This window comes from Schistosoma haematobium, chromosome ZW, assembly GCF_000699445.3.
Source record: "Schistosoma haematobium chromosome ZW, whole genome shotgun sequence".
NCBI classification, from domain to species: Eukaryota; Metazoa; Platyhelminthes; class Trematoda; order Strigeidida; family Schistosomatidae; genus Schistosoma; species Schistosoma haematobium.
In genome coordinates this window covers 51426254-51447251 of record NC_067195.1, presented here as the reverse complement: position 1 = coordinate 51447251, position 20998 = coordinate 51426254, and the positions used below count along the sequence as shown (strand labels likewise).

General features: G+C 29.2%; 1 protein-coding gene across 1 annotated transcript in view; it reads right to left on the bottom strand.

Moving 5' to 3' along the window:
- Window positions 1–2943: 2943 nt before the first annotated feature.
- The window catches only part of PDE7A (High affinity cAMP-specific 3',5'-cyclic phosphodiesterase 7A), an 84941-nt gene continuing 66886 nt past the window's right edge, over window positions 2944–20998 (bottom strand). Inside the window, exons 10-13 of the mRNA XM_035734140.2 lie at window positions 18001–18072; window positions 13805–13985; window positions 8312–8598; window positions 2944–5363 (exon numbers count right to left, since the gene is read on the bottom strand). Coding sequence (XP_035589098.2) covers window positions 4740–5363; window positions 8312–8598; window positions 13805–13985; window positions 18001–18072 — 1164 coding nt within the window. The 3' untranslated portion in view covers window positions 2944–4739. The remainder of the gene's footprint in view (window positions 5364–8311; window positions 8599–13804; window positions 13986–18000; window positions 18073–20998) is intronic.

Sequence of the window (20998 nt, the reverse complement as noted above, 5' to 3'; positions counted from 1 at the left end):
CAAGTAACATCAATTTAATTAAAGTAGTTAAGATTATCGATGTTTACAATATGTTTAACATGAATTATCCACCTACATACAGTGTATTAGATGAATTTCACTCGAATAGAATAAAATAATTCGAGTTTTATGCTTAGAAGAATAAATTCATTGTAACTAATAGTAAGGTGAAGTAGTTGTGTTTTATTCTATTAAGGAGTCTTCAATTTGGATCTAATGCATTCCAGTGTTGTTATTCATATTGGGAATTGAAACTAATACCCTTTACTTCAAATGATTAATGCGTTATTTCTTGAGCTGTTGAGTGAAGATATCTACTCACTCGTTCAATATGGTTTGATATTTGTATCATTATGGGAAAGGATTTGAATAAAGCTGTGCATCCATTTGACAAATCCCAAATAAAACGAAATGCCAGTCTTAGATTCCTCTACTAACCACAATGTATCTATTATGTAAACATTTGCGGTAAAATGATTATATCGATGAAATTTACAAAGAATGTACGAATGCCATTTTAGAATGATTACCAATAATGGAAATATTCAAATGTTTTCTATTAACGATATAAAAGAAACAATACTGATTCTACGTACAGTTATATATATAATCAGAAATTCTATTTGGTGAATATTTTCAAAGTTTGGGAATTTTCGAGTGGTAAAGGTTCTTTTTCTTGCGCATGCTACTAATTTAGTCAAAATCTAGAAATGACTGTACCTGGAGAAATATTTTGATTTGACGAATCACTATTGATGAATGTTAAGTTCTCTGAATATGATTTACTAAACTATCATTGCATCGTATGGACAATTATACGTTCAGTGATGAGAAAAAATTATATAATACAAATAAAGATTAATTTGGGTATTAGAGGGAAAAGGTTCTGTAATGAACGAGCTTTTTAACGCATGCCAGAAATGATTATGTCTCATTTTATTTGTCATCATATCTCTAAGCAGCACTTGAAGATCAGCTGATAGTTTTGAGTTTGCATTTGGTTAAAGTTATTGATTGTTTATGGGTGTTATTTGACTGATTACAGGATAAGGTGAGAGAGCCCAAACACAATATGGCATCTATATCTCATATGAATTCATTCACGTTAAAAAAAATAATTATTATCTTAAGAAAAAATGTCTACATGCACTGGAAGTCTTTATATTCTGCATTATTCCCGCACATAGTTGGGCGGAACTCCTCAGTAATTAATTTTAAAAAATTGTTACATCATTTTATCGTTCCTTATTACATATTGTTTAATCAACTGTGGATTTTATTTACGATTGCACAGATTCCAACCAATAACAATTACACTGAAATATTTAAAATAATTTACTAACAAATTATTCACAGTTTTACTGACAAGATTCCTATAAATTTAAACAATAAGTAATAATTCGCACTAATAATTGATTATACACAACCATTTAGAAACAAGAGGTATTGATAAATATTTTGTCCCAGTATGGTAATCTTCATCAGTGTGCAGTCAATCGATGACAATTCAACAATCCCTACATACCACATATGCAAATCATATTCATATGTTCACTAGTAAAATTCTGGAAGTTTTAGTGAGAAGCCTTGACTAATCGAGCTCAATCATTTCAGGTGTCAGACAGTTATCTATCACAAGCCATAAGAACTAGTGACTCAATACCGTTGACCAATTGAATTTATACATGTAAATCACTGGTTTAGGCATTCGAATGTGAGATATAATGTCCTTAATTCAATCTCTGACGGCACCGATGATTACTGTGAAATTGATAGACTGTGATGACGAAAACATTTGATAGTTCAAACAGCAAATAATAGACGAAATACTTATTCTCCGAATTTATTTTCAATAAATTTTTTTTTACCTCTATGGATGACTATTGGTGTCAAGTGGTATTGTATGAGTAATATAGGTGTAAATCATATAATTTATGAGTAGGAAATATATTTCGCAATTAATAAATACGTATAATTAATGTCTTAGTCAAGTTAAATTCATTGGTTTGTAGCAGAAATGCACATGAACCAGTTCTCATTATTCGATTAGTCGGCATATCACTTCATTAAGGGAATTAGGACCAAGAAGGGATGAGAGGTTGGACGTATCGTTTCTGCACGCAAAGTTCAGGCTTAAGTTCTATACAGGAGCATTTAATTAATTGTGGACACATCACCCCAAAAGATTCTTCTTTTTAAGTAATGTACAGAGTTAAAGGAACTGGACCGAAGGTGTGTCAAATCAATATTTTATGCACTGCTGAGGTATTAGCAATCCACGATCTCAAACCTGAACTTTGAGTTCGGAAACGATCCATCCAACGTCTCATCCTTCTTTTTTGTCTTAGTCTTTGATAATGACGGGATAAAAATTTCAAATTACATTTATTTTACTCGTTGTGATTTTTTGTTCAGCATTACTTTCGTTTTTTTTTTTAAATTCGATTTGATAATTACTTCTTAGTGTAGCATTCAGTTTTGTTTTCCCGTATGATATTTTATTCTTTATAACATACAATATTCTTGTATTCAATTGACATGAACTATGCTCAGCATGATATGCAGCATATGATTTGTTTTAACTATGGGCAGTTTTCATATATGCGATTTCATCCTGATTGGTATTCAAAATAGGTTTACAATCATTATATATATCGAGTTTATTTTGGACTAAGATTGTCGTTCTATTTTAGGATTAATAAATCTTTACTTGTATCAGTTTTGATTGCATTTGTTTCTCGTTTTACAAGTATAAGTAATAAATGATGCTAACATAACAATTAACAACGACCAGATAGAACAATTGGCAACGCAGTCATAAAAGTCTTTTACTCATATTACCAGATCATTTTTTTAAAAAAACGAACATTAACAATCAGTAACTTGACTCAATTAGTCATGTCATGTTCAAAAACCCATTAATCTCCATTATAAAACAAATCTCTTTTAAAAATAATTTATTATTGTCATAATATACGTGTATATGTATAGATGCATAAAACAGTAATAGTGTATTATGTAAAATGTAAACTTGTCAATATTGAATAAACAACTGTATGTCACAAATATTATTATTATTTAATGTTCCGGCTTAATTCACTGGAACAAAATTAAAAACAAACCTGACTGCAATTGAAATTAAAAGAATAAAGAGGTGGAAATTGTAAAACTCAAAAACAAAACAAACAAACAAAAAAGAGAAATGAAAATATCCGTGATAAAAAGGAGAAAAACAAAACAAAAATTTTATGTAAAACCTAAATGATAATAATTGAATAAGAAAAAGCCAATTTGTGTACTCAACAGAGTAAAATGATACAAGTTTCATTACACTACATTAATTCGTTTTACCGAAATTACAATAATATTGTCTTTTTTTCCCATTTCACACTGTTCGTTTTTATTGTGATCATCATTTAAAATAGGGAAGATTATGTAATAAAGTGTTATTTTGATCATAAGCTTGGGGATAAATAAGATTTTTCAGCCTAATGTCAAGATACATTAGTGTGGTTACATTTTTAACAGTTAAGCATATGTTTGTGACTATATGTGTGTGCGACCGTTCATCCGTGTATATATGTATGTCTTTCAACGAACGCACATATATTACATCATGTAAACATATGCAGATAAATAAATAAATATATCTCCTAATCACTTAAAAAGGAAACATTATGTTTACCTGAATAGAAATGTCCTTTACGTATGTTACTAAGGCTTGTATGCAAAAACAAGTTAGTTTGTCTCCTTGTTATCATATATATATATATATATATATATATATATATATATATATATATATATGACATTATGTTGTCCAGATGAACTGAAGAGTACTTATGAAATGTTTGTAAAGAATAACACTTTGAAATATAGATGATTTTCAAAACAAAAAAAAGAAGAAAAAGAAATGAGTTAAAATTGAGCAAAATTCTTTGTTGTTTTAAGATGTTACTCTATTTTTATTTTGTTATAAACAATCAACATTAACAGATGTATACAAGCAAAGATACGTACAATTTCAAAAAAATGTTTGAATAATTATAACTAAAAAATGAATGAATCGAATGAAATCTTACGGAAAATTTAATGTTTATTTATTTAAGAAAACAAACTATTTATTGGGTCAACATGTACACTCATATAAACTGGCATGAAGATGAATATATTTATGTGTTTTATTCTCTTAATTTCCTACATAAGCTATCAACTATGATGAATGTAAGACTTTGTCTCAACCCGTACAAAAGATTCATAGAATTCGTATATGATCCAAATTTAGTTTGTATAAGTATTTGTAGATCATTAACTGTACCATCCTGACTTACTGAATTGTAATAGACAAATTGCAATTGAAATCGACAATTCATTTAGTTGTTAAAATAAATGCTATAACTATGAAGTCATAGATTCGCTTTCACTTTGATAATGCTTTTTAAAAAAAATTACATAAATATTTATTATTACTTTCTGTACAGATAAAGTACATGACTGACTGAATACTAATAGCGCTAATAGTATCAGTACTAGTAGTAATAGTAGTAGTAGTAGTAGTAGTAGTAGTAGTAGTAGTAGTAGTAGTATCGTTAATATTAATATTACTGAGTGAAGATTGAATCAATCAATCTGAATGCAGTGTGAATATATAGCAAATAATAAAAACAGTATTACTGATCACACAAACAATATATATATATATATATATATATATATATATATATATATATATGTAAATATTAATGTTCTGTAATTGGTGCACTACTACGACGATGAGCAAGTGCAGAAAATCGTAAAACTGTACGATCATAATTTAAATCTAACACTTTTTGTTCTAATAATTTATTATCTTTACAACGTATTGTATTTGGAATTGATTTTAAATCAATTTTCGATGATAAATAATTTGGTTTATTATTTTTTAATTCTTCATATAACATGTGTAATATATTTGCAGATACTGTACATGTAGATGATGATGGTGATTTAATGGTAGAGGATTGAGATTTAATCTTACTAATCGGTATATTAATATGATTATTTCTTGAATGAAATGATAACATATTCTGTGTATCATTTTTTAATAGAACAACAGTACTTGATTTATTTGATAATGAAAAATTAAATGTTTTTCTAATAGCTAATTGTGTTTCCGGTAATGAATGTCGACGAATAACACGTGTTGTAATAAATATTGTTTGATGTGATTTCCCTGAATGTAAATTATTATTATTATTATTACTATTGGAGTCAAATGATTCACATGTATTCACTGTATCAATTTCTTGAATTGGTGAATTAGTTAAATGAATTGATCCTATGAAAGGTTTTTGTAAATCAATTTTATTTTTTTGATCCAATTTCTAAAGAAAAAAAATTAAAAAAAAATTAAATCTACTTAATTACGATATATTTTTGTAATAGTTACATTCATGAGTCGATCACCATAAAAAACCTGGAAGGACTGAACAACCTTTTCGTCTTAGTATGGGATTCCTTTAGCAATGAGCGTTCACGATCCCAGGATTTTGACCTCTAGACCATTGAGTTGGAATCCAACGATGTTGATATAATGTCTTATTCGAAATTTCTCTTTCGTTTAAATAAATTACACAAATCATAATTTCAATGTTCATTAATGACTTTCATTAAATTTATCACTATTTAAAAATAATTTTGAAAGAAACAATCTAAGATTGGTAAACATGTAGTTTTAGTTAAACTTTACAGTTCAAGTACTTTTTTGACATTCAGACTACCAAAATTCATAAGATGATTAAAATTTTCATTGGAGAAAACAAAAGTAAGTTATTTTTATAACAGATCTTTCAACGTCCATCTATGTAATAGACATCTATTAGCATCGTTATTAATTTAAAACATTAATATAATCTTAAATAATAACTGATATTATAATATAGAATTGTACAGATTGTTGAATTTCGAAACAGCTATCCAGTGGTTCTAGGTTTTTAATATCAGTCTAACATTGATTTATTCATTATTTTAATCAATAACTGAACTGTTACGATGTCTACTAACTACTAGTTTTGGTAAAATCAATTATTACATAACATTTACATTGATTAAATCTTATTGAAATCATTGTTGATATTCAATAATTTTGATTATCAAATATTTTTAATCATTTAATTTAAATACCATTAACAGTCTAGTTGTTATAGTTAATATTTTGCATAGTTACTATTACATATTTATCAAGTATGAATGATTAACTAGATATCCAGTTAATTTTTGCACTGAACTGAAATCAGTCAGACAATTACTAAAAATCAAATACCACTTTGAAAATTCTTATCAGAACGCATTAATGACATCACAAGGAAATCTATCTGTAAACTGAAGAAGATGTAATACACATACATCATGATACTGATATCCACTGTTTCATAATTTAACTTCAACCAGTTTATTGTATAATAGAATCACCAATCAATTTCATTATTAATGCTTAATATTGACAATTCCATTGTCTTTATAGATCACAATCGAATGTTTTACATAGTTTATGGTAATTCTCTAGTTTTTTATGGAAGTTATTTTCAAATTGAACAAATTTATGAAAGGATCCATCTAAAGTTCGTCGAACAGATATTTGAATTATGCTAATTTTATGAAACTGGATATAACAAGCAGTTAGATCATCGTTTTAAGTTTAAACTGTTTTATTTCTAATAACTGTATAACTTGATAACTACAAATGAGTACATGCAATAGAGGTTATCAGTCAATCTAATTAGATACAAACAAAATAGATCAGATGCTAAAATCAATGTACATAAAATGGAATACTAATATCTAATTCAACAGTAGTAATTCCAAAGCTTCGAGTAACAAACATAAGCTACGTGGAACATTCAATTTAATGATTAAATTACTCGACTTTCAAAATACCCCTTTTCAACTAATTCTATGTTTCAGTAGATAAATTATATTTCTAGCTCACAAATACACAAAAACATATGACTAGAAGCCGAGTAACCAAAACTTTTCCTGTTACATCAACTACATTAAATTATTACTTTAAACTATTCATTTCACTTAATATTTCGTGATAATATTTTATCGTCTTTTATTTTACCTGATTAGTGGACATACATACAGAGGGTGGAGTAATCGAACAATGCAATCAAAGGTCATTGAATATGTGCCTATATGGCTTCAAAATCAATTAGTGTCAAATGGTCCGATCAACGTGAAAGATAGAAAACCATGTTCATCGATAGCAAAACATATAATTGAAACGGGGCACAAAATTGACATTAATACAGCTTTTAAAACGTTATACAGAAATTGTCAAGGACGAATTCTCAGGTTTATTGAAGCCTTGACTATTCGTAAATTTACCCCCCCCTGCTTATGTGTACAAAAACAATTTGTCGTAACTTTGACTTTACCCTGGTAATCCTTAAGTCATTTTGTGGCCTACGATAACACAACAATTTCTCATTCTCTCTATACGACGTAAGAAATATTTCTCTCCTTTTATTACCTTTTCTTACTTGAACTTTCATTTAATTGACCTTTACTAATTTTCATATAAAAATGCCCTGACAAGTATATATGCGCAAATACATAACAGTTTACAGATCAACTACGTCTTCTAATTGCTTGAACAAAATTTATAAAAGGAAGTAATTGCTTTAAAAGATATGACTAACTCTAAAATGTGATAAAAAATAAAGAAAATAATTCAAAACAAGAATTCCGTAGAAATATTCAAAAGGAAAATAATCAACAATGTATATATATATATATATTCTTGATATTCAAATCATAAAGGATACTGACTCATTTGAGCGTGTTCAGCGTCTGGGAACGAAATTAGTGAAAGATCTTTCTAGACTCTTTTACTATGGGAGCTTAAAACGTCTAAACCTTTTTCTCTTGTATCGTAGGATGCGAGGTGACCTTTAATTACAATTTGGGTGTTAATATGTCTTATCTTTTTGTTCCCTCCAGCACTAATAATTTCCGAGGTCATAGCAAGAAGGTTCACAAACCGCGATCTAATAAACTTAAAGTAGGGTCCCGTTTTTTTCACCGAGTGGTCAATGACTGGAACGCCCTACCCGAACTAGTGGTATCAGCCCCATCAGTGAATATTTTCAAGGAGAAGCTGGGACTTCACTGGAGGGTAGACTGTTAGGATTAACACATGTTCACCAATCTACTATCCTTATTACTGAAGACTGAAAAAGAAACAGTCCCCCTTACGTAACAACAAGTTGAATATAATATAAATATGAATTCATTATATCCATTCATCATAAAAATTTCTTCAACTAACCTCTGATTTGATAGTTTTTTGTTTAATTTGATCTAAATAATGAATCGTTGAAATAGACTGATTATTATTGTAACTAAGTGGTAATGTTGATGTCAGTTGACTGTCTAATGAATTATGACGATTAACATAAGTTGTTATGCCTGATGATGATGATGATGAAGAAGATAAATCAGTTAGCCAATTTTTTAAATTTTCATCTAAATTTTGTAAAATTTTCAGTGTAAGATTATTTTGAAAAAATTCATGCCATCCAGTTAATAATGGTTTCACCATATCTCTAATAAATCCTGTGGATTTGGTTAGAATAATTAAGAGAGAAAAAGAGAGAGTTGAAGAGGATGGTAAAAAAAATAAATCAACAACATTATTAGAAACATATTTTTACTATGAATGTAATATTATTACAAATTCGATTGAGTAGTAATTCATAGATATAAAGTTGAAAACTGCATAAAATTATTGTGTTGTTTCAAGTTGACACAAGTACTACACATAACTACAAGGAACAAAGGAAATAACCAAGAAGTAAAAAGCTAAATAAGTAGAAAAACTTCATTGGAACTATTTCAAAAGGGGGAAAAATGAGGACAGTATTTGACAGGTGTGGAATGACTTTGACATCGTTATTCAAATAATAATGAACAATAAATGTAACTAGGATGGTGGATAGAAATAGCACTCAGGACACCTGTTTCGTCCCGTCTGGGACTCGTCAGCAGGATGTATCTGCACCCAAGAGTTAATGTTAACTCTGGGACTCGAACCCAGTACCATTCGCTTCAAATGCTATCGCGTTATCCACTTAGCTGCTGAGTCTTGATAACCACTTACTTGTGCAATGGAGTGAAGCGTAAATTTATTTTGTGTTCTTTGTCCGAATCTTAAGGAAATATCGAAGCAATCCTCACAGAATGCACATATACCAGTAAGAGACTGATCAATTTCAGTCTTAAACATAATTGGGAAGATTCAAACAAATAATACAAAATGAATAAATGTCATTGTATATTACAGCAGGCTATTTCGAAACATATTATGTCAAATCCTTGACTCTCTGGCATAATTATCTCATATACCATATATAGGATATTTTTTCCAAATAACCAATTACTAAGTTCACGAATTGGTACTGTATCTCAATTTAATCTTAATCCAATCAATTCGTATTTTTTTAAGTCATCCAACTAACTGGTGACTATCCAAAACAAACTGGATCAATTTATGGTGAATACAAGTACATGTAGCCATTCATATTAATACTAGTGAAAGCTTATTAATAACGCCAAAAAAAAAGAAAATAAACTCACTGGCTGAATTTAACAAAAAAATTATTGTGTATATATTTCACTACATGACAAATGTAAATCACTCAATGCTAACAAAATCTATAATGATATATAAAGCTCAACTGATTTATGGATAATTGCCTATTATAAAGTTTCAATTATTCTGTCATTTTTTTCCACAATTCTCAACAAGACATATCTATTCTGATCAATAATCAAACGGAATATTACTAGGATGTATGATTACAGACGCCTGAGAATGATCATGTCGATATCGTATGTGTTAAATAAGTTTGAATTGAAAGACTATTTGTTCGAGGACTAATGTGAACATTAACACAGATATACCCTACCAGCAAGTTTCAAACAGGACGAAATAAGTCTCATGGATTCCACTGTTAGTGACAATCTATCTATTATAAATAATGTCTGTACTATAATGGAATACCTTAGGGATAATTCCTAATGATTCGTGTATTACTCAGACTGATAATCGTTATTAGATAACTTCCAACAGTGTATATATTTGGAAATACAGTACAAAGCGTTGACTACTGTTTATTATTCTACAGTGCAGATCGTGAAACCACAAGGATACAAAGAGAATATGAACAGAAATGCAAATAATAATGAATGCCTGTGAACATTCGCGAGTGAATGAATAAACGGAATTTGAGAGACAAACATATTTATGAAATCAAATGAGTCATCGTACGGTTTAAGCAACTAAGTTAATTGAAGTGCTTAATAAAACTGAATGTATGCAGACTCAAGTGTATGTGAGGTACTATAGTACCAACAATTTATAAGACTTTTGAATATTAAATTGTCGACAAAATTGTCTCTATATCTTTTTTCCTTCAAAATCTAATCATAGTTGCATATTGAAAACTGGTTTGATCACCTCACTTACTGGTTTATTCATTCAGTCAACATTGTATTGTTATTTGTCATGGCAACTTCTACTGTTTATTTCCATTAAAAAAAATGACACATTAATCTATGTTATTCTCGTATGTCACCTTATAAAATTTAATTGAACATATTTAATGGATTGTAAAACCATAAGTAAAAATGCTTTCGTTAAAATGATTTAAAACAATTGTTAATATGATCTTATTCTAAAAACTAATGAATGCTTACTTAAATTAGCAATGCATTACATTTAAGCTTTACATAAATACTCACTGTCTTACCTTGTGAATGACTATATGGGTGAAAATGAAATAGGACATAATGCATGAATTTGTCATATAGGCGTTTCCCACACTAAAATTGTTTGAGTCATATTCAGTGTATTAAGTTACTGAAACACAATATTATTTACTCATACTATGAATAGTGTCCAGTAAAAATATAATATACTGACGGACTTGAGTTAATTAATCAGAATTCAGATAACGCTTTATGCATCTTGCTCAAACTTTATAGTGCAATGGTAGATAACGTGTATGTTCATATTAATCAAATGAAAATGTGCAATATTTGTTTCCTAAAATGTTTGTGATCGATAAAAAGATATCTACTATGCTACCGAAAAGTGAAGTTTAGATGGTTCATGAACTGAATTACATAACGTACCTGCTCCTAAAGCAGACTGTATGTTAAAGTATCTGATGTTATTCATTATGTAATCAAGATTGTTTGATGAAGCTAGATAATATTCTTCCTTTTTTAGTTTTACTCTAAATCTCAACCCTAAGTTTCTCAAATTTGTAAACAGGAAAATGATAGGGCATTGGATTATAGCTGATATCAGTTCGTATTGAAACCCGTGACCCTAATTTGTAAGCCTAACTCAAAACTTCAGCAGATCTCTTAATACATAACCCTAACTTATTTGCATTATAACTGATGTCATTTGGGAAAGAAAACTCCATAAGGCTAGAAACCTAACTTACAACATTAACCTAACTCCTAATATGTACGTACGTGCGTACGTACGTAGGTATGTATGTTTGTATGTAAACTTGACCTGTTTTCTTTTGCTATAACGGGTGATTTGACATGGAAGGATTTATTATTCAAAGCAAATCTGTTATTTTACTGTTATTTCATTACTTTGTACTGTTAATTATATTACAGCTAGCTAGCATCGTTCAAGGTCATCAGTGAATAATATAGATTTTATAAAATAATAATATATTTTAACAAATTTTAGTTTAATGAATATCAGAAAGAAAAAAAGTAATGAGAAAAGACAAACACGAAGTATCACATTTGAAAAAATAAAAATAAAACTTATTGCTTATTTATTGTGTTGAAATAAAAACTTTTACAAGGTGTTTATGGAGAGTTGAAGTTATAATTAGTAATTAGAAATTTTTTCTGAAATAATTATTGAGACATATATATATATATATATATATATATGATATAAGGAGAGGAAATTAGGTCGTTGAGCTAAATTTTAATGGATCTGTTCATGGAACTGAAGAGTAATAATCACTATTTGAACACATAAATATTGGTACAAAGGGGAAACGAATATATATGCGTCAAACAAGTCACTTGATTTGTGTGTGGGCTGTGATATTGACCGGGTGCCCAGACCGAAGCTGTTGGTTTTCTTAGGAGGCCACACTCGGAGCCTTCGACTTAAAGGTCTGATCCACAAGGCAGTAGAGTAACGTACGGAGATGCAGTCCCATGGTAGCAGGTGACCACTAGTTGGTTCGTACGCCATTTTTTCTCTCAGGATACTGGAGCTCGTGTGCACAATTGGTTTGAATTTAGGGTTTTCCAACTCCCCTAGGTGGGTCCTTCATATCCAAAAACCCGGTTAAAGAGCCGGACATTCGCTTTTCGTTCTCTCATTTTCGTAAACAACATCCCGCCACGAGAAGACAGTGGCTGTATACGCGTGGCCATTTGAGAACATTTCGGGAGGGGAAGTTGACTCTCTCCACCCTCGTCCATACCAATTCATTTGGGGACTAGTAATCTACTGTTATTATTATTATTGTTAAAACTCGCAAACATTACGTGCTAATAAATTAACCATCGCCAGCTGATTTGTTTAAGATTAAGATCATCCAATAATGGTCATTCGCTTGTGTCTACCACATCAACTCGAATTATGTGTTTTCACCTTTGTGCCTAACATAAATTCAGATCTGCTTACTCAGATTATCCATTACAAAAGCCGTAAGCAGATGGGTGAGTGAAAAAGAGGGCACAGTTATAAAGAAAACACATTATTTAGGGTGATCATCAAAAAGGTCCACATTAATAAAGGTGAACATCAAAAGAGAGAATATTATTTTTAATGGTATGAAATCTGTTTGATTTACTCTTTTCTTATATCTGTGAGATAATTTAAAGAACGTGATTTTTTAAATGTTTAGTGAAGAGTTTACTTTAAACAAATATTGTAAATTTTTCGGAATTCGTGACAATTTGTTATTCACTAATACAAAGTTTGTGTCCCAAATTAAACTTCATGAATTCCAATTCCATACCAATGAAGTGTAAGAAATATAACTAGGTATATAATACGTCGACTTTGTTAACATCTGTTTCCTTTTTGACCCTAATCAAATATTTTATTTGAAAACATATATATATCATCACATTTTCACTACAAATACTTAAACGTAATTAATTCTATTGCACTTACATTTTTGGTTGCCTGAAATTATCCAAAAAATCTCTTATCCTCTTGAATATCTAACACATACAGACATGCCTTTAAATAGATTATCCTCTAGCTATTCGATAGAGATATACAAGAAAACATGAATGACGTAATAAAGAATAACAAACTGTCACCAAATCCGAAAATTTACATTATTTGTTGAAAGTAGACTCTTCATTAGACATTTAAAAAATCACGTTGATTTTTTAATTATCGCAAAGATAAAAAGACAGAGGATAAATCAAACAGAAGCCACTCCATTAAAAACAATATTCTCCCTTTTGATGTTCCCGTTTATTAAATACAGTTTTTTGATAGTGATCCCTATAAATTTGTGCCTTTATTTAACAGTGCACTTTTTACATTTGGCTCTTTCATAGTCGTACTATTACTCGTTTCGTTATTAGTGTGAACCCAAACTCAGATAAGTTTTATTTTCTAATAGCAATTACTATATTTTATAATTTAATGTGGTGTATTACTAGTGTACATTATGAATAATACGGTTATTTAATGATGAAAGAAGAAAACAAACCACATGAAAATGAAAAGAAAATCATGTATGCTGACCAATTTGTATTCTTGCTAAAGTAAATTTTGTGCGATCCATTGTTGGTATAGGCTGTAATGACCATTGAAAACGTTCTCTATCACCTTGACAAAATAATTCACAACAAACACGTATTGCCCATTCTTTACATATTGGCCAAACTCGACAGGGATTACTTATATCTGAACATTTTAAGGCCATCTATAAAATACATACAAGAAGGTATAAAGATGATTTATATATATACATATATGATTGTTACTTAATCAATAATTAACTATATTCAATGTTTCTGTATCTTTATTCATCAGTTATTGTTATTCTTGTTTTGCTAAAATAAACAATGTTTACATTGTTTGTTTACTGAGATACTTATTTATTTATTTTCTTGAAAAAAGTCAAATTCTATGACAGAGAAGATAACAATTTTTTTCTGATAATTCGTTTAATAATAATAATAATATTAATAAGATTTTTATGATATATATATATATATATACATATATATATATATATATATATAGCTTGAAATAACTCCGCCTGGAGCCCCTCTGAGGCTACTGACTGTCCCAAGCCCGGATAAAGGAGGAGGATTGGGCACGGGATGAGCGACCCCATCTCGTAGAAAACTAACTCGCTAAAAAAACGCTAACCAGAAACAAAATTATTCAAACCATTTAAACTATGTCCTGGGAGTCAGAATGTCTGCATTTAGAAGAGCTATGACGCCTCGTGGTGAAAGCCTAGTTCTTTTAGAAGTCGTGAGGCTGATGCCCCTTCTGATAACCAGAACAACCACTTATTTAGGTACATGGGATGCTCGTACAATGTGGGAGACCGGGAGAGTCTTCCAAATTGCTTCAGATATAGCTTAAAATAAATGACAAAATAAGCAATCGAACATTGACAGTATACGTTTATATAAATTAACTTTTGAAATTGTTCCAATTTACATATATATTAAACAAAAATTAAAAGTTATTCAAGGTGAGACTATAATTTATGGACGACCTTTCAGCGACACCAAAATGACCTTGAGAATGTTCATCCAATAACTAGGATGAAATGTGGGTTATAAATTAGTGTGAGGAATTAGAATTATGATTTACAGTTGATGGTTAAGATTAGGAATTAGATTTCGGGTTTTCATCACGAATTGACATCAGCTATAATACCAAAATTCTATTTAACCAAATGGATAAGTGAATTTTGCGCCAAAATCCGAGACCTGTTATCTTATATTTGATTGGTTCGTTCATAAATTATAGTCTCGCCGTTTAGTAAATAAATTAAATTATTAGAACATTCGTTCACTCAATTATAATTCCAATTAAACTGGGCTACAAATCTTATTCATTATATCAAAAATCTTAATTAAGAAATATTAAATAATTGTCAGTGAATGAGTAAATCATCTACAACGTAGGACCAGGCATATAATATATATACATCGGTCCAATTTGTCACACCTCATTAGCACAGTAAGATGAACATCACATGCATAAAAGTAGTCTTTTCAATGGTAATAATAATTATAAGGAATATTTACATGTTAGATAAACTTTTAATAAGAACAGAGAAGTTTATCTTATAAACATTGTACACTGATTACTAAGCAATATTATAAAGATATTAATTATATTAAAATGAAAGAAAATCCAGTAAAGGAAATTTGCTTTACTTCTTTATCACTAAATTATCTTTCATTTTTATTCAGTAACACAATTGGTTCCTTTTAGTATATAAATTTTATTTATGAAATTCATTGAGATTAAAATTAACTAGTTTAAACATTTTATATATTGGCCAACTCTAAACTTTTAAACTGGGATTTTTACAAATATGATTTATATCAAAAGTCTTCAAATAATTTTTGGAGGTTTGTGAATCGAATGAATCATAGCTACTTAGTGTCTATAGTGACTATGCAAAATAAAGTGAATTTATACTTTAGATTCTGATAAATTACGAAACAATAATTATTTTGTAATCAACATTGAGGTATATACATGATTATAGACAATTATTAATTCAACTATAGCATAATCACAATTTTTGCCACTTAGTAATGTATTATAAAGTTGTGCATTGAACTATGGATTATAGTGACTGAGTGTAGTATATGGACTAAAAATAAGACTTAGTTGCTTAAACAAAGGATGGTACCAACAAATGCAACTATTTAACGTACTAAGTGAAATATAATTTGCATATTTTGAGAGAGACTGTAGCTTATTCATACTTGTAATGGTAATTTCAACAAATTAAAAAGTTAGAACAACACATATAAGCGAACAATTGTTTTCAATTAGATCGTCATCAGGCTTTACTCTAATATACATGAATATTTATACGAAAATTTTTAAACCAATCAAGGCAATATGAGTCAATAATCACAATGAAATAGAATAAGTCACTACACATAATAGGTAAAAGTACAAGTTGATAGTAGTAGGAAGACAGGTGAACAGATAATGGTAAGAATAATAAACTACAATAACAAAGCTCTTATCAATGTATGTATATTAGAGTAAAGCCTGATGACGATCTAATTGAAAACAATTGTTCGCTTATATGTGTTGTTCAAATTAAAAAGTGGCTACCTTTTCTGTGAAATCCAAGAAATGTGTATCGCATACAACTCGTTATTAAATCCCTACATTCTGATTGCTTTAAACCAAAATGTGATTATTCTGGTATGTTTTCATTAACCCAAATTTCGTTTTAGTTCGTATTCATCAGCAAAATTAATGCTTCTTCTTAAAGAAATTGATGTTTCTTGTGAAATTCCAATTCATATTATCGATTGTTACACTACGAGACACGACCATTGAGTTAGTCTTCTCAAACACCAATCATAACAACAATGAGTATATGATTTCGAGTTATTTAGCTTAGTGGGTAGATTGCTACTTGATCGGCTCCGAGGATATTAATTACTACGAAGTGAACAACCTCATACAGTTAGTTCCTTCAATAAACTTTTGCAATCAGTTGATTTCTCACCAAACTCAGTTTATTTGTAATGGGCTGATGTAACCACACTATATTTATGAAAAATATTAGGAGTCATAACCTTGAAACTTTTATTCTACTTATCACTTAATTAGCACTTGTAGGGAAAATCTGATAAAACTCAATAGAGTACATAGCTAGATAGACATGATCAATTCCTAAATCGCCTTATTATATGCATATATAACATATTCGACAGAACTTGCCTACTTAGGTCTAGATTCTTTTGTTTTTCATTCTTCTATGTGATCAAAATTAGTTATTTGATCAAAATAGATCTGCAAAAATCAGTTGATGCATACCATTAAAACCGTTAAAAAAAGAATTGAATATTGTTCATTTACTGCTTACCGACAGAGTGCTTTAATCAAAAAAATTCTGTTGCTCTTTTTGTTCTAACCTGTGTCACTTTTAAAAAATGGATTTTTGTTCTCTAATGGAGTAAACTACACTAAGCTGTAAATTTTCTGTTTATTGAGATGTAACAATCATATTGTTAAAAATTCTGTTACATATATTGAAAACCTGGTATATTAAGTATATGCATACACCTATCATCAAAACCTGAAAGATTTCATATTTTATTATATTTCTGTGTTGTTATATTCATATGGTATTATTTTACCCTTTGGTTGCACAAAAATTTCTCTTGTGGAAACCTCATACATTTTAAATACCTCTTAATGTTATTCTAATAAAAATTCCTCAATAAATCAAGACTTCATTTGAATTCACTGCCAAAACTTTAGTATTAATATCATGAAATGAGTTTTTTTAAAAATAATATAATCTAATTAATGAGTTTATAACCTTACGTTTCTATTATTTAATCCAATGTACTCTTATATTAAAAACTTGATAAAAAGAACCCACTACATTGGATATAAGTGTAAGTCTTATAGAGCTAAATGAAATACGCGGAAATAAAACGATACACTACTACTACAGAGAATATAATCCTCATTAGATGAATTGGTCGGCACATAAATACCATGGTAATATATTGACCGTTTAGTCAGTGTATCATTTGAATGATAATAGTTAGAATCTGATTAAGAGTATGAACATATTGTTGTTGTTTTTTAAGCTAAAACATTCTAAAATGTCATATACATTTTGGAAATAATAAAATTTTAGCAAATTAACTACTAACAATAAATAGAATAAATTAAACGATTAATTATTATTTGTTTTTACATACTTGCATGATTAACAGGCGATCAGATATTGTATATGATAAAGATGGATTAGCCATATGATAGTTTGTTAAATCCTGTGAAAATAAGTTAAACAAATTCGTATTTATGTATAAATTGAAATATTCATAAATATTGAAAATAGGATCATTCTGAGGGAATAAGGTCTATAGTATTAAGCTATTTTTATAAAACTGTTTCTTCACACTAACAGATAAATGGAGTATAGGTATTAAGGAGTATTATCTAACTACATTACTTACAAGTAGCAGTTGTTTTACTGAAGATTTAATTAGAAATTACTTGTTCTTTGATTATTTAATTCAATTATGATTAGTTAGACAGTATTAGACTAACAATGTTCTCTATTGTCTAGATTTGTTAAACTATGGTATGCTTTTCTGATTTCACTATCTCTAATGTAAGCTTCTTGCATAAACAAACTTTGCTTAAATATGGAACTAGATACACAATTATGTACATGTATCTTTGTCTCCAGTTTGTTCAATCTTAAATGTGTATATTCTGATGAAGACGATATTATATGTACACCAAAATAGAACACGAACTTTACAATATTTATAATAATTGAAAAGATAGTTAATTTCTTTAGTTATGTTAAAGTTTCATTAATTGTCAAGTGATTTTCATCCCGAAGTGATGTTAAAAATAGGTGACATTTGTTTTAGCTTAATTTACTATTTCATAGAATTGTATAGCTGTTACATTCATCGAATCGAAATCAGAGTTCAAGTCTCAACACCTCATTGATACAATGATCTTCACGGATAAATTGTCTAATCATTATTGATCACTGACTAGTTCTCCTTTATAAGTTATTTCCTAATATAAGTGGGGAAATATACTAAGCCTTATTTACCTTGTTATGTGAGGTCATATGACCTCATTAACAAAAGTAAACTATGTAACATATATTGGAGAAAAATAGGAATAATGTCAAACTGTCTTACAAAATCCTTAAAAACTCTAGATATTACATAATTATTACTGATTATGTAAAACCAATAAACTCCATCTTGAGTTTTCTAATCACTAAAACGAAAACAGATCAATATTCTTGTTTATTTTGATAGTAATAGTAGTAGTAGTTTACTTCATTTAAATTCAACAAAAGTGAGCAACAATTAAACAAGAAAATATGATTTTATTAACTTCTTAGGATACACTGTATCATTTCAATTATCATGATTGCTAATGGTCAATATATCTGATTATCAACATTAAAGGTATTTAACAAGTTAGGATACTGAATGAATTCAATGATACATATTCACATTTTTAAGGTTTAACTAGTTTCCAATAAAAATGATATTGGTATAAACAACTAAATTATAATTAAATGAAAGTATTTTACATACAGGTAAATTATGAAAAGAAACAACAACGACAACAGGAGAGTGAGAGGTTCAGTAAGGAAAAACAAAACAGGCTATCATTTTGACTTATTTATTCATTTTTCTCTCCGTCTTCCACCTCGACGCCCTCCTCCTTATCACTTCAACAACAAAAATTACGATGAAATTGACTTCAACAAGAATTTAATCTATTTAAGTGATATTACTAAAATTTTGAATAATCAAATCATATACATGTAATACTTGTCAAACTAGTTACTATCCAAAAATGAATTACTAATAATTCAATTATTATTATAATAAATATTATATTACTTTTTAAACAGAAATATTTTGACAAGTGACCCGATTGTTTGAAATCTATCTATTCATGTAAATAAATCAATTTTTATTTATTTACGATCAACTTCAGTTTTGTTTATATAAGACTAACTGTTTGAAATTAATAATGAAAGAGTAAATATTAAAAAAAATAATAAAATTCTTTTAATAAATATCATAATGATACATTTTGATTGGATGCTAATAAACCAATTTAAGAATTAATTCATGAATGAATTGAACAAGAGATTTTATTCTCCTTTTCTTTTTTAAAAAATATGATCTAATTCAAAAATGAATGATCATATCAGTTTTACTGAAAATATAGAAAAATAACTAGAATATTCAGCTGATCAACAATTTATAGACTTTTAGTTGTTATGTAATTAACTACTTGAATTATATCATTATATATACATGTGAGGATGAAAGATAAGGGTTAATCTGTAAATAGAAAAAGTTTAAAATGTTGTTGTACACAATGACTAACATATTCCAATGCTGAGTTCCACATGCTGTGGGAGAGAACAAACCAGATCCCAGTGGAGGAAGAAATCAGGAAGAAGCGCTGGAAGTGGATAGGACACACATTGAGGAAAGCACCCAACTGCGTCACAAGACAAGCCCTCACATGGAATCTTGAGGGTCAAAGGAAAAGAGGAAGACCAAAGAACACATTACGCCGAGAAATGGAGATAGACATGAGAGAAATGAACAAGAATTGGATGGAACTAGAAAAGAAGGCCCAGGACAGAGTGGGTTGGAGAATGCTGGTCAGCGGCCTATGGTCCATTGGGAGTAACAGGTGTAAGTATGTAAGTAAGTAAGTAAGTAAGTAAGTAAGTAAGTAAGTAAGTAAGTAAGTAAGTAAGTAAGTAAGTAAGTAAGTAAGTAAGTAAGTAAGTAAGTAAGTAAGTGAGTGAGTGAAGTAGTGAAGTGAAGTAAGTGAGTGAGTGAGTGAGTGAGTAGTGAAGTGAGTGAGTGAAGTGAGTGAGTGAGTGAGTGAAGTGAGTGAAGTGGTGAGTGAGTGAGTGAAGTGAGTGAAGTGAGTGAAGTGAGTGAGGGGAGTGAGTGAAGTAAGGTAAGTAAGTAAGTGAGTGAGTGAGTAAGTGAGTGAGTGAGTGAAGTGAGGTAGTGAGTGAGTGAAGTGGTAGTAGTGAGTAGGTGAGTGAAGTGAGTGAGTAGTGAGTAAGTAAGTAAGTAGAAGTAGTAAGTAAGTAAGTAAGTAAGTAAGTAAGTAAGTAAGTAAGTAAGTAAGTAAGTAAGTAAGTAAGTAAGTAAGTAAGTAAGTAAGTAAGTAAGTAAG